The sequence below is a fragment of the Macaca fascicularis genome, chromosome 14, assembly GCF_037993035.2.
Source record: "Macaca fascicularis isolate 582-1 chromosome 14, T2T-MFA8v1.1".
Lineage (NCBI taxonomy): Eukaryota > Metazoa > Chordata > Mammalia > Primates > Cercopithecidae > Macaca > Macaca fascicularis.
In genome coordinates, this window is record NC_088388.1 from 91,582,211 (window position 1) to 91,598,527 (window position 16,317).

General features: G+C 37.0%; 1 protein-coding gene across 9 annotated transcripts in view; it reads left to right on the forward strand.

Moving 5' to 3' along the window:
* The window catches only part of FAT3 (FAT atypical cadherin 3), a 687,971-nt gene that overhangs the window by 301,262 nt on the left and 370,392 nt on the right, over positions 1 to 16,317 (forward strand). For all 9 annotated transcript variants that reach the window (XM_015435598.4, XM_015435601.4, XM_015435600.4 and 6 more), the window contains exon 3: positions 14,622 to 14,936. In XM_015435598.4, coding sequence (XP_015291084.3) covers positions 14,622 to 14,936 — 315 coding nt within the window. The remainder of the gene's footprint in view (positions 1 to 14,621; positions 14,937 to 16,317) is intronic.

The window sequence follows — 16,317 nt, forward strand, 5'->3', positions numbered from 1 at the left end:
CCAAAAGTTTCTGCTGTTCAAGAGATTGATCTATCATCTACCATCTGCTTGTCTGTCCATTTATCTATCTATGTATCTATTTCTGAAACAAGAATAGAAATAAACTTCAGCTTCCTTCAGATAGGTATTTCTTTGTTCATTGACCATTACCGTCAGAAAATATTTCTAGATGTCTAACGAAAATCTGTTGTGCTGAAGTTTATGTCCATTTCTTCTTCTCAAGAAATAGAATCCAGTGACCACCCTTCATGTTACAACCTCCACATTTTCAGTCACTTCATACAAGCCACGTCTCGACCTCATTTCATATATTCTCGGAGCGTATTTTTTCCATTGCTCTAGGTTTCCACCTTCCTTTCTGGGAGTATGAATCTATACCATTGTGCTGTGTATGGTGGTTATGCAAATTAGCACATACCACAGAAAGGATTTGAGGCTGGGAACCGTCTAAGTTATAGGAGAAAAAAAGAGAGTACAAGCTGTACATGTCATTCCCAGCTTGGTACTCTGTCGGCTTCCTGTCTTCAAGCTGTTGGTGCCCAGTGCCAACTACACAGACAGGAGTTTTTGTAGAGAGAACAGGTGTGTATTAGGAATCCTCTAAAATCAGGTCCTGAAAAGTTTACCTTGAAAACTTCAAGAAGCAAGTATGTGTTTTCTGAGCCTACAGAACGTCATGGCCAAGGAAGCCTTTGAACATGCAGCTAAGTTTTAGAATTCCTGAGTCCCAGACAGACAAGGAGAGCTGTCCATTTTCATTAACTCCAAATAAAAGCTTGAATTTAGCCTGAAGCCCTTTGCCTTAGTCTTCCTTGCAGCTCTCCAGCTTACAGCCTTGAGAAGTAACAGGCAATGAAGGAGGCTTGCATTTCAGGACATAATTGCTCTCAACAACTGTGTTGTGGGTTTTTCTTCTCCTTCTGCAAAGATGAAAGATGCCTAATCAATGGGCATCCTCATGAGGAGGAGGGAACAGAGTAGAACAAAAGTGTCCAGGGTGGATGCAAATCTGTGGATGAGAGCCCACCTAGAGTGCCTTGCTGGCGCTTTATCTGGGGGCCTGGAGGCACTGATTCTGGCAGCCTGCAGAATCTGTGGCAGCCTGCAGTGCCTGTGGGCAGGGCACCATATAAGTGCATGATAAAATCAGCTAATGCCTTCGTCAAACTATGTCTTTGCTTCTAGGCTTGAGGATATTATCATGATTCCATTTGCATTCTAGGTAGCAAAGGGAAAACCCAAAACTGGGCATAATTTTAAGAAAATTATCTTATTACTTAGGATAATTCACAGATGGAGAGTTGAAACTCAGAGTCTGTTAATTATCACTTCTTCATATACATTAGAGAAGTCTGAAATTGACTATAAGCTTATTCTATCCACATTTTATTTTGTCCTGTGATAACAGGATAACAAAATATCTGGTTGACTCTTTTTTTTTTTTTTTCAAATGCTCATAGGGGGAGCATGTCTTTAAAGAACCAGACATTCCAACTTGCCTAAATTTACCAAATGTTATGATGTTATCCTTCATTTACTCATGCCACATTTTTATAGTGTTCCAAATTTCTAGCCACCATCATAGGATAGAGAAAAGCAAAACCAAATGTTTCTTACTAGTGGGGAGCTCACAGTAGGAAGGTAGAGGGACAGAAATAAAGTGCTAAGATAAAAGGCAGGAGGGGTCAGCCCTCATCCCGGATGGCTGGCTGGGTGACAGTGCCCTTTGAATCCTCCTTGTGGGTTAAGGAGCAGAGGAGGCTGTTTGCAGAGATGGATTGAAGGAGCAGCCTGAGCAGATGTGCACAAAAGCAAAGGAGAGACGGATATTAAAGGAAGAGTTGGCCTTCCAATTTGCATGGTTCCAGACCAATCCAACATCTGAAAATCTTCAGAGAACATATAATATTGAATTCAAAATAATATATTGCAGCAAATTTTAGAAATTGAGGAAAGTAATAAAATCATTGAATTTCCTATTACCAAAGAGCTGATACTAACCCACTGTGAGAAGCACAAGGGCTTGGAATTGCCTTCTTTTTCATGATAATGGACACACGTGGATAGATCAGCAGCATACCTCATGTAATGAAAAGAGTGTGTGACTTCTATTCAGTGTGCCACATTCCAGGCCTGACTTTGCCGTTTGATTAGCTGGGCAATTCACTTAAAATCCCCAATTTTAAAAAAGTGCATTAAAGTATCCAATTAAGTGTGTTATATCTTAATATGTGACATATAAAGTATATAAAAATATGTGCACATGTAATATAGAGAGTTGCCAAAAGACAAAATCACAACAAATTTAAAAATCTTAACTGCCTTTTATTTGTGATGCTAGAATCAGGCAACACCTCATTCTCTAAAATAGAATGGATGCTCTGATGAGCTGAGCAGAGGTGGGTGGCCTTATAGACAGAAAAGGGCTAAGGAGAGCAGAAATGGAACAAAAAGCAGATTGGTTGTTTCAAAATGACTTTCCTAGTAAAGGTTAAAGCAAAGGGGACTTTCTTATCACGCTAGCTAAAACTGTCCTGTTTGGGGATTTTATATATACATATATAAAATGTAAATGCTCAATTTTCAGCACATTAAAGATTTTTTAGCTTCTTATTCTGAAATAATTATAAATTCATAGGAAGGTACAAAGAAATATATAGAGAGTTCCCTGCACTCTTTACCTAATCTTTCCTAATATTAACATCTCAGTGCATTTTCAAATTGCTTATTTCTTCAAGAGTCAAACTCTTTAAACTAGATTTATTTCTGAGAGCACATGAAATTCTTTCATGGGCTCCATTACAATCACTTTTAGCCAATCCATGCCTGTCCCTAGCAAGATCACACAGATACTATTTTTCTATATATATACTATATATATACACTATATATAAATATATAAAATATATATGTATTTACATATGTATGTATATATAAAATCTTGTTTTCTTGGAAGGTTAGACAAACAACTTAGTGTTGGCTTGGCGTCATGGAACTTAACATGAGTGACTCCATTTTGGTTTGATCTTTTGGGCCTGGTGCAGGAACTCAGTCCAAACCAATGGCCTTCTACAAATTGTATTTAACACACTAAAATGTATTTGAAGCATTATAAACATCTAAGTTAAGATTATCTCCACCCACAATTTCTCTACTAATCTCTGTTCATGCCGTTTCAATTTGTTTCAGCCCTGTCCATATATTTCAGACTGACAGCAATTACAGATATGACTATGGGAGTGAGTGGAGTGATCCTGGTTGGGCCTATGAGGATAAAATACCCATTCTTCCTTAACTGTTACCGCACACTGTGCTGAACAATGATTTCTGTGAAGGCATTAAGAACCTTATACAGGTCCAAGGATGAATAGAACAAGAAAGAAAAATAGTATCTGTGTGATCTTGCTAGAGGCAGGCATGGGTTGGCTAAAAGTGGTAATGGAGCCCATGAAAGAATTTCATGTGCATGTGCTCTCAGAAATAAATCTAGTTTAAAGAGTTTGACTCTTGAAGAAATAAGCAACTTGAAAATGCACTGAGATGTTAATATTAGGAAAGATTAGGTAAAGAGCGCGGGGAACTCTCTATATATATCTTTGTACCTTCCTATGAAGTTATAATTATTTCAGAATAAGAAGCTAAAAAATCTTTAATGTGCTGAAAATTGAGAATTTACATTTTCAATGATTAGAAATAAGCATTAAATGTATCATGCACAACTGAACAGACTCTGTTAGGAGCATCTGCAACAAATATGCCATCAAGGTGTTTTTTAAGATTGTTTTTAATGGCCTCAGAGTCTCTAATAATTATCCCAGCAGGGTGATTTTTACCATGTTATAAACACATGACCCCCAAAGCATTCCCTGATCCGTATGCTGATAGGTTGTTTGGAGCTGTTGTGAGTGTTTGGGTGTCATTCTTTTGGGGCAAGATGTCATTTGAGACTTGGCATGTGGCATATGGAGATATAGCTAGAAAGTAGACAAGGTAAACAACCCAGCATATAATATTTATCTAATTATGAACAGCTTTATATATTTTCTCTTTCATCTCAAATATTTTGGACTGATTCAGTGAACACAATGTACACATTTTTTTTCTAATACTTGTTTGTGAATAAAAATTAATTAAAACAAATACATGTTTCATGCTGGAATTAAATAATTGAAGTTCAATTTGTGCATAGTTCTGCCAAAACAAACACACAAATAAATAAATACTTTCTGTGTATCTACTTATTCAATTAAATAATAAGATGCCCAGAGAATTTTGGTCTGCTACTGCCTTTATTATACAGCAAATAAAGATAAAAACAGAAAAGAACAATTTTATAAACATAAGTGCATAAAAAATCCAAGCTGTATTTCTAATGAATTTTGAAAATGACATTTTTATTATTTGAGCATCTCAACCTAATTCACCTTGGGCATTTCAGTGATAGGTAAAAACGTGAGGGATAGGATGCATTGCTGTCTGGGATATTCACTTGAGTCCTTTCCACTGAGCAGCACTACCTGAAACATGCTAGAAGCTCATTGGAGATAGTATATTTTTTAAATGAGGTGTTCTTAATCACTAATTTCTACCCTCACTCAGCATGCACTTATGAATGGATGGAGGTCCTATCCTATTGAATCAGAGACAGAGATCAGAATGAAGAAAGAACCTATATGGCACACGAGGAAGGAATTATTAGACTGGAGAAGAAAAGCCCAGCAAACAGATGGTTATCTTCTGATACTGAAAGAGCTGTCATAAAAGAAAAGTTGTTTGCAAAGTTGTTCTGTTTTATTCTGGAATGTGAATGGGAATACAGGTAGAAATAGCATTTGAAATTACAGAGACCAACTTTTTGCCTCAGAGTGAAGAACTTTGTGTTAGCTAAAACTGCCCAGTAAATAGTGAGGATCCTATCACCTGATTTGGAACTGAGTCTGGGTTCTGGGTCAGGGCTGTCATGGAAGGGATGCTTTCATTAGGAGAATTTTATCTAGTGTTCTTTGAGGTCTCTTCCAGGTCTGAGGTAAGCTAATGTATCCCTTCGTCGATATAAACTAGCCTACTGCTGAATCGGTGTCATGGACACACACTTATTGAGTGCCTACTGTATGTCAGGCAGCCAGAAACTCTGCCATTATAGAACCCACTATGAACAGAAAGATGGAAGGAGACCCCTTTCTGGGGATGAATACTCCAAGACTGTGTTGGGTAATGGGTTATGAATATGTCACAGACATTCATATTCTGCCTATCTTTATAAATAAAAACAGACTCTCTTTGAAAAGAGTCAGTAATGCTTTTTAAAATTTTTATATTCTACAAAGATATACCAAGATGTGCCAAAAAGTATCTTTTTATGATTTCTACATTCAGTATGGAAAACATGAGTGAGAAAGTAAAATATTAATTAAATAATGTTTGCTCAATTAATGACACTTCTTTATCAGAGGGGAAAAATGTCTTTGGATATATACTGTATCTGGGTTTGGTATAAATATTGATTAAATAGACAATATGGTTTTTGTTAACAACTGGTCTTGAGTCTGAAAAACTAAAGTTTGAGAAGAGAATTTTATATTTAATGGATGAGTGATCACTGGCAAGTTGCTTAACCTATATCTGTTTCTTTATTTGTCAGATGGGCATAAATACAGTAACTACCTCATGAGTGCTCGCAGTAATAAGTATTTGTTGAATGAATGAGGGATTTTAAAGAATTAATGAAGACTGAATTTATTGTACCTGTCAAAATACCAGGTGCACAGTAATTAAATAGTGATGTGTATGGAAGTCATGATAGTGATGATAGTGGTTGTAATACTCTCTCTGTTTGGAGATGATACAATCATCTATGTAGAAAACTATGGAATTTATTTTAAAAATGGTTAGAAGACTAAACCAGGGAGAAGTGGAATCCTTGAATAGACAAATAACAAGTTCTGAAATTGAGGCACTAATTAATAGCCTACCAACTAAAAAAACCCAGGACCAGACAGATTCACAGTCGAATTCTACCAGAGGTACAAAGAGAGGCTGGCACCATTCCTTCTGAAACTATTCCAAACAATAGAAAAAGAGGGACTCCTCCCTAACATGTGTTATGAGGGCAGCATAATCCTGATACCAAAACCTGGCAGAGACACAACAAAAAGAGAAAATTTCAGGCCAATATCCCTGATGAACATCGATGTGAAAATCCTCGATAAAATACTGGCAAACCAAATCCAGCAGCACATCAAAAAGTATATCCACCATGATCAAGTTGGCTTCATCCCCGGGATGCAAGGCTGGTTCAACATATGCAAATCAATAAACATAAGCCATCATATAAACAGAACCAATGACAAAAACCACATGGTTATCTCAATAGATGCAGAAAAGGCCTTCAATAAAATTAAACACCCTGTCATGCCAAAAACACTCAATAAACTAGATATTGGTAAAATGTATCTCAAAATAATAAGAGCTATTTATGACAAACCCACAGCCAATATCATACTGAATGGGCAAAAGCTGGAAGCATTCCCTTTGAAAACCCACACAAGACAAGGATACCCTCTCTCACCACTCCTATTCAACATAGTATTGGAAGTTCTGGCCAGAGCAATCAGACAAAAGAAAGAATTAAAGGATATTCAAATAGGAAGAGAGGAAGTCAAATTGTCTCTGTTTGCACACGACATGACTGTATATTTAGAAAACTCCGTGGTCTCAGCCCCAAATCTCCTTAAGCTGATAAGCAACTTCAGCAAAGTCTCAGGATACAAAGCCAATGTGCAAAAATCAGAAGCATTCCTATACACCAACAATACACAGCCAGCCAAATCATGAGTGAACTTTTCATTCACAATTGCTACAAAGAGAATAAAATACCTAGGAATCCAACTTACAAGGGATGTGAAGTCCTTCTTAAAGGAGAACTACACACCACTGCTCAAGGAAATAAGAGAGGATACAAACAAATGGAAAAACATTCCATGCTCATGGATAGGAAGAATAAATATGAAAATGGCCATACTGCCCAAAGAAATTTATAGTTTCAATGCTATCCCCATCAAGCTACCATTGACTTTCTTCACAGAATTGGAAAAAACTACTTTAAATTTCATATGGAATCAAAAAAGAGCCTGTATAGCCAAGACAACCCTAAGCAAAATGAACAAAACTGGAGGCATCATGTACCTGACTTCAAACTATACTACAAGGCTACAGTAACCAAAACAGCATGGTACTGGTACCAAAACAGATATATAGACCAAAGGGACAGAACAGAGGCCTCAGAAATAACACCACACATCTACAACCATCTGATCTTTCATAAACCTGACAAAAACAAGTCATAGATTCCCTATGTAATAAATGGTGTTGGGAAAACTGGCTAACCATATGCAGAAAACTGAAACTGAACCCCTTCCTTACATCTTGTACAAAAATTAACTCAAGATGGATTAAAGATTTAAATGTAAGACCCAAAACCATAAAAACCCTAGAAGAAAACCTAGGCAATACCATTCAGGACATAGGTTTGGGCAAAGACTTCATGACTAAAACATCAAAAACAATGGCAACAAAAGCCAAAATTGACAAGTGGGATCTAATTAAACTAAAGAGTTTCTGCACAGCAAAAGAAACTGTCGTCAGAGTGAACAGGCAACATACAGAACAAGAGACACGTTTTGCCATCTATCCATCTGACAAAGAGCTAATATCCAGAATCTACAAGGAACTTAAACAAATTTACAAGAAAAAAAACAAACAACCCCATCAAAAAGTGGGTGAAGGATATGAACAGACACTTCTCAAAAGAAGACATTTATACAGCCAACAAACATATGAAAACAAGCTCATAATCACTGGTCATTAGAGAAATGCAAATTGAAACCACAGTGAGATACCATCTCACACCAGTTAGAATGGCATTCATTAAAAAGTCAGGAAATAACAGATGCTGGAGAGGATATGGAGAAATAGGAATACTTTTACACTGTTGGTGGGATTGTTAATTAGTTCAACCATTGCAGAAGACAATGTGGCGATTCCTCAAGGATCTAGATCCAGTGAGCCAAATAATGCTAGAAATATTACTAAGAAATTTACAAGAAATACCATTTTACCCAGCAATCCCATTACTGTGTATATACTGAAAGGATTATAAATCATTCTACTATAAAGACACATGCACATATATATTTATTGCAGCACTATTCACAAGAGCAAAGATTTGCAGCCAACACAAATGCCCATCAATGATAGACTGCATAAAGAAAATGTGACACATATACACCATGGAATACTATGCAGCCATAAAAAAGGATGAGTTCCTGTCCTTTGCAGGGACATGGATAAAGCTGGAAACCATCATTCTCTGCAAACTAACTCAGGAACAGAAAACCAAACACTGCATGTTTTCACTCATAAGTGGGAATTAAACAATGAGAACACATGGACACAGGGAGGGGAACATTACACACTGAGGCCTGTCAAGGGGTGGGAAACTAGGAGAGGGATAGCATTAGGAGAAATACCTAATGTAGATGACAGGTTGATGGGTGCAGCAAACCACCATGGCACATGTATACCTATGTAACAAACCTGCACATTTTGCACATGTACCCCAGAACTTAAAGTAAAACAATTAAAAAAAATTGGTTAGAACTAATAAGTGAGTTTAACAATGTTGTAGGACACAAGATTAACATACAAAAATCAACTGTAACTTATATACTAAAACTAAACAATTGACATTAAAATAAAAATAATGCATTTTATAATATATCAAAAACATGAAATGTTTAGGGATAAATTTGACAAAAGATGTGTAAGCTCTGTATACCAAAACTATAAAGCATTCCTTAGAGAAATGAAATAAGAGAAATACATAAAGATAAATACCATTTTTATGGATCAGTGGACTCAAAGCTGTCAAGATGCCAGTTCTTACCAAATTGATTTTTAGGGTAAATCTAATCCCAATCAAAATCCTAGTGCGTTTCCTAAGTGTCTTATGGATTTTAAAGATGATTCTATAATTTATATAGAAATGCAAATCACCTGGATTAGCCCAAACAATTGTGAAAAAGAGCAAAGTTGGAAGACTTAGACTTCCTGATTTCAAGACTTATAAAGCTACATCAATCAAGACAATGTGATATTGGCATAATGGTAGACAAATAGATTAATGGGACATAATGGAGAGTCCAGAAATAGACCCATACATGTAGCAATAGATTTTTTGACACAGATGCAAAGGCAGTTCAGTGGAAAAAGAAGAGTCTTTTCAACACATGGGACTGGAACTATGAACATCTGCATACCAAAAAATCAACTTAGAGCTATATCTTTCACCATAAAGAAAACTCAAAATGAATCATAGATATAAATACAACATCTAAGACTATTAGACCAGAAGAAAACATAGGACAAAACTTTGGTGACTTTGGATTAGGCAAGGATTTCTAAGATACAGTAACAAAACATGACCTATAAAAAAAATTGATAAATTGGATATGAAAATATAAGATTTTTACCTTCCAGCATTACTATTATAAGAGTGCAAAGATAAGCCACAGACTGGGGGGGGAAGTTAGCAAATCACTTATCTGATAAAGACTCATCCAGAATATGTAAAGAACTCTTGAAACTCAAGAAAACAAACAACCCAAATTTTAAAATAGGCAAAACGTTTGAACACTTAACCTACGATAACTTCTTTATCTTAGAGAAGATATTCAGGTGAAAAATAAGCACTTTCAAAGATGCTTAACATCATAAGGAGGATGCAAATGAAAACTTCAATGAGATACCATTATATGCCCATTAGAATATCTACATTTGAGACACTGACCATGCCAAGTCAGCCACAGCTGGGGATGTGGAGCAACTGGAACCCTCCACATTCACTGCCAGTGGGAATGTGAAACGGTGCAAATATATACCTATCCTGTGATATAGTCATTCTATCCCTAAGTTATTACTCAAGAGTAATGGAAGTATTCTTCCATATAAAACTTTGAGATGCATGTTCTTAGCAGCTTTATTTGTAATAGTTAAAAACTGAAAGCCACTCAAATATTCACCAATAGGTCAATGGTTAAAAAAATAGTGGTATACCCACACAATGGAATATTACTAAGAAATGAAAAGGAATTAACTATTGTTATACACAAAATAACATGGATCAATCTCAAAATAATTATTGTGAGTGAAAGAAAACAGAAAAACAGTACATACTATATTATTTAAGTTGTATAAAATTCTAGAAAATGCAAAGTTATTTATAATGACAGAAAGGTAATCTGTGGTTACCTGGGGGTAGAAAGAGTTGGGAGCAAGGGATTGAAAATGAGAAAGAGACTACTTTGGAGGACCATGGATATGTTTGTTGTTTTGATTGTGGTGACAGTTTCATGAAAATCAAAACTTACCAGTTGTTTGCTTTAGACATGGACAGGTTATTGTATTCCAAATACCTCAATTTAAAAAAAAAAAGCAATAAAGAATGCATTGTGGTTGTCATAATGTTAATGGCCCTCAAGACGTGATTTTGGCATTCCTTGGTCAATCTTAAAAGTGAGTTTTTGATTGATAAAAGAGGTAATGTGGATTTACATTCTTAGTTGTGACTATGTTGACCATCATTAGTTATAAGAGGATAGGTGTGAAGAAATGCTATCACTGGACATCGGTGGTGTTAATATGATTAATACTGAGCCTTGGATGAAACTCAGTAATTAACACATTTCAGACTCAGTCCTTTTACAAGTTGTTCTCAAATTTTTGGATCATAAAACTGACATCTGAACATTGTGTTCCAAGATACTCATTCACACTTCTAGTTACTTGGTAAATATAGCCATAGACATCTTTTATTTTAACAAGAGAGAAATCTAATTTTTAAGGAAATGTCTGATCCTTCATTAAGAGTAAAATAAGGTGAAATCCCACCCTTGTATTTTAATTTGTATTAGTGAATGCATTTCATCTAAGGACTTCTCAAAATCCTTTTATGTCCAAAGGCTGTGATATACCATCTTCCTTTTTTAACAGTGGAAGAAAATAAATAATTTAGTGACTTCCAGGAATGGCAAACCAATTTTGTGACTGCAAATCTTTATATGTGTATGCTTTGGAGTGTGTGTGTGTGCGTGCACACACACACATGTGGAAATGTAGGCATGGCAGTTAGTCAGGCAAAGGGAAAAATAAAACTGAAAAACTTCCTTGATTTTATTGCTTATTGAATTATGTTCTCTTTGTAGTGACCTTACTTTGATGTTCCCCAAAAAGGCCAGATACTTTCCCCAAAAAAATTATGTAATGGGCAAATCACAAAGACTGCGAGAATGGCACATGACCAGAGAAGAAAAAACATCTTGCATGACAATCCATCCCCAACTTCTTACCTTTCAAGATCATCCCCTGCTTTAGGGTTTGATTACCATTAAGAACACCTATAGAATTGCTTTTGGTTCACATAGATTTAACACGTACTGAGCATCTACTATGCCACATGCATTTTGCCAAACTGTTGGTGTACATTTAATGATTACCACAACACTGAGAGATGGGTATGAAAACTAGATTTGCTTGGGTTGAACATCTTCTCTATGGTCAATTGGGTAGAAAGTAAAGGATTCCAGATATGAAACTGGGTTATTCAAGGCAGACAGTCTAGGGTTCTTCTACATTTAGCTGTGAAGCCTTGGGCAAGTTACCAACATGGTGTCCTTATCTTTAAGAGATAACCATAAAGTTTGTATTATAGGGAAATTGAATTACAGGTCTCACAACACATTATGGATCCTCAGTAAATGCTGTTTCCCCTGCTTCCCATCCCATTCTGATTCTAGAGTTTTGCTCTTCCTAGTATATTGGTCTAAACCAGATGATCCCTTCTGGCTGTTGGCTATGCATTTATCCCCTCAGTACAGATCTGCTTAACAAAGATCTGCATTCTCCAAAGGACTGGGAGTCTTTTGAGGACAGAGACCCTTTCATTATCTCCGTTCCTCCAATGGCAGCACAGGGTCCAGTGGATGCCTGTAAATTGAATGGACAGGTCTCATGGCAGTGAAGAGGTGCCTCACGGAGCCTGCAGAACATCTTTTTTGTGTGTGTGACCTGTATCCCTCACCGCAGCTCACACCTTTCTACTCTTAGTTTCCATCCCAGAGACCACTTAGTTCCCTGTCACATATCTTTTCTCTGACTTGCAGAGCTCCAGTTTACCTGAGTGGCAGCTCATGGCACTGTCTGCTATGAGAGTTCCACAAAACTGTCCACAGTGTCTATAATGTGCTGGTGTCCTGCACTGACAGATGTGCTCACACTTGGCCAGGTATCCAACCCTCAGAGCCCTCCTTGTCTGTTCCTTAAAGTCATGTTGACAATTGACTCTGTCTGAGAGAACAAAATAGATGGTCCTTTATCAGCTAAGATGAACCCTAAGGTTAGAAAACGGTAACATCTGGGTTGACGGTTCAGGGCCCAGCTGGCATGGCAGATTTCTAAATTCCTACAGGAAAAACCGCACTCCTACTAGACTCTCTAACAATAAGAGCTACCAGGCAAATTGTCCTAACTTTGATTTATAACCCAGACCACTAAAACTCTGGTTAGACAGAGGATTTGTCTCACAAACATTGCTTTCTGATAAGCTACTGCAGACTTAAGCCAGTATCAGCTGGCTTATGAAGTCTGCACACAAACTGTCTTTGTGTCCTATCGTTCATCTTTTGATGTAAAGAGCCAAATTCCACCTCATTTTAATGCTAAAATCCTGCGCCAAAGTGAACATAGAATGTATATTGCAAGTATGTTTGCCCACTGCGAATATGCTCAGCTCTTCTCATAAATATGTATGATGTTTCTCCCAAATCTGCTGAATATGTATGACTGCATTGTGTACTATGGGCCCTGTGAGGAATAAAACCAACCTGGCCTTCCCCTCTTGGAAAAGAGAGCACCTTCAGCACACACCGGACAGTATCTCTTCCCAGTTTGCAAACCGATATTGGCTGCCAATAAAGTTCTCCTTTCCACTGTTTAGTCATCCTGGTGGTCTTATAGATGGCAGTGTCAACCCAGTTTATAATGCTATCTTTATTCATTCAATCAATGAGCACACATTACTGTGTTTGTAACAGTTTTTTGTTGTTGTTGTTGTGGTTGCTTTTGCTTCTCCTCATTTTCTTCCTATTCTGTTATCTAGTACCTATTCCTCTAATGACAGATTGGCATTTCTCTTCTAACTACCAGATATCAGCCGTATTCTACAGGACCCAATTGTTTTACATATTTCCATTGAGAATATTTAAGATTAACTTTTGTCCCATGGCCTACCACTATGCAGAGTTCTTTGGCGAATTAACATTGCAGCTGAAATTTCGACATCAATCAGGTTATCACCCTTTAAATATTTTATCTGTCTTGAGTTTGAGGAAACTTTGAGTATTCCAGCATAACTGTATCTGGACAGATGCCCTCCTCCCTCCTGGTTGCTGTACTTGGCAGTTTGCTTATGCAGGGTCCATAGGCTAAGTTATATGCCTTATTTAGACAAAAGTTTAACAGGAATACAGAGGATAGAGAATTCAGGGCAGAGCTGGAGAACTGTTTCTTGACTCCTTTCACAATGTCTTTTATAGTATAAGGATTTACATGAATTTCACGCTTTCTATGAGCCTCCTCACTACTTTTACAGTTTTTATACAGTGAGCCCAGAGTTTTCCCATCATAATGGGTTCATGATCCTGTCCCTGTGGTAAGTTTCTGTAGCCTGGTGATTGGGTAAGTGTTGTAAAGATAGACAAGAGCACTGTGTTTTCTCTGGCTTTTTAGGCAGACATCTGATTTCCTGGTTGGCACTTGTTTCAACCATGAAATGGGAAAGATTGGGCATTTTGTACTCCTAATTTAAAATGATTGTCCATGAGCATCTCTCAAAGTGGCTCAGAGTTTATTAGGGCCCTCTGTAGAGTTCTTAAGGGGGATGGAACTCGTTTGGAACATGTGTTGATATGACTTCTTCTCTGATTATGTTGGAATGGCTGTGACATTTGATTTTCAGGGAAAGAGTATGAAGGAGGGTTATATCTTTGCAGGCAAAATATTTTCTACTCTAACAGGCAAAAAAAGAATATTTGAAAGGTTTTTCTTCTTTCTGTAAATGAATAGATAAAATAATTTACCCTAGGAGAGCTTTTTATTGCATAAGAAGTCAATTCAATATCAGGTCAAATGGAGATATTGACCTGATACTACACTGATTTCCCATGAAACATGGGAAGTGCTTTGACCCCTGGCCCAACCTCTTCTCATTCCCCTATATCATCTCTTCTGTATGTGTAGATCTGTGCGCATGTTTGTTTGAGAGATATCTATCTCCAAAATTCAAATAAAGTATTTGTGAGTGGAATTAATACTCTATAAACGATTTAATATGGTCCTGCTGAAAATCATTTTCTTATGTAAAGAATATCTTAATTTAACCTTATGTTATGGATTTGGGTGTTTTTCATATACCAAGTTTCTTTAGTGCAGTCCTTTGGAATTTGAGATTATTTATTTAATGTCTTACCTTTTGTGGTGACAGTCACACTTTTTCTTTTTTCTCTTAGGGGTCATCACTGCCGCAGACATTCTTGATCGGGAGACAACGGGGTCATACTGGCTAACAGTGTATGCCACAGACAGGGGTGTTGTTCCACTCTACTCCACCATTGAGGTCTACATTGAAGTTGAAGATGTGAATGACAATGCCCCGCTGACCTCCGAACCTATATATTATCCCGTTGTCATGGAAAACTCTCCAAAAGACATATCTGTCATTCAGATCCAGGCTGAAGATCCTGACTCTAGTTCCAATGAAAAACTGACATACAGGATTACAAGTGGAAATCCTCAGAATTTTTTTGCCATCAATATCAAAACAGGTAAGGGAATGTTTGTATGACTTCCTTTTAGTTTGTAGTCCAGCTTTTAAATTCATCAGCCTGACCCTTGCTGTGCTCATTTACTTTATTTACTAAAGAATAGCCTCTTCCTTTCTGAGAATAGTTTCTGAAAAGGTGAGTGCCACTTCTGTCTCTTTGGTATGTTTTAATTTCACTTGACATTGAGTGGGAGTTAGCTAATCAAAATCAGATTTTCACAGAAGGCCTTAGATTTGCTTTACTCATAATAATAAAATGTGGTTCCCAGTCCACTCAGAGAGCCAGCTGCTTCCTTCTCTTTCTTGAAAAAGAGTAACCTGGCCTCTGCTGGATTCTATGGGCAAGCTGGCTTTGTGATGCCCCTACCTCTAGACACTTCTCCCTTGCCGATCTCCTTAAAGCCTTCACCTTAAATTCCAGATGTTTTTGCGATTCCTGTACTACCCATCAAGGAAGCATCCATATTTAAAAGAACTTCCAGTGTCTCAATTTTTACATAAAATATGTATAACTTCAATTTTCTGGTCTTTTGCTCAAAACGTTTTTAGAGATTGTAATGAAAACTTAATTGGTTGAGTAAGGATAAGAAAGGCCTAAGGATCAGTAGCAGGTGTGCATTTGGCTGAATGCATTCTGAGACAGGTATGCACATTGGAAAAGTTCTTTGCAGATCTGAGAGGTTCATTGCTTTCTTGTGATTTGCCTCCTTTAGGTCTGCACAAAGGAGTAAAATAGAGTTGTGATGGATGGGGTTTTAATTCATTGAAATTTAGAATAATTTAAATTAATTTCACCCTGGGCAAGTGAGTTGATACTGGTCAAAAAGTTAGGCTCAGTTGAGATTTGTTGGTGTGGACAAACTCAGCTCTCCTAATGAACTACTAATCTAGTTGATGGTTGTTTCTCCTGCCTATGTTTGTTAAACAGAAACATGTAGCTGACCTCAAGTATTTTATAAATGTCAGATTCCCATTAAGATAATGAAAGAGAATGTCAGGGTTTAAGAAAAAAATTATTGATTTTTCTCTAATTATGAGTGGATCAATCATTTCGTTAAGCAGACTTTTGCATTCTAACAGTGTTGAATCGGGATTTGACTTGTATTTTAAGACAAAGAGAGTACTAACTATCAGTATCTGTTGAGGCCTGCTTGTACCTGCAGGAGAGGACTCAGATTTGGAGCCTTGGCCCAACCTTTCAGAGCCCCATTAAGTGGATAAAATTCTCCATGCATCTGGGGAACAGGCCTCCAACTTTCCCTGGAAGCCCTCCTGATTTACTTTTTGGTATGACAAAGAGCTTCTTAGAACAGAGAAATGAATTCAATCACTTTGCAAATTTAAGAGGGAGGGTTGGGGTGGAGGGAGAGAGAGAACAAAAA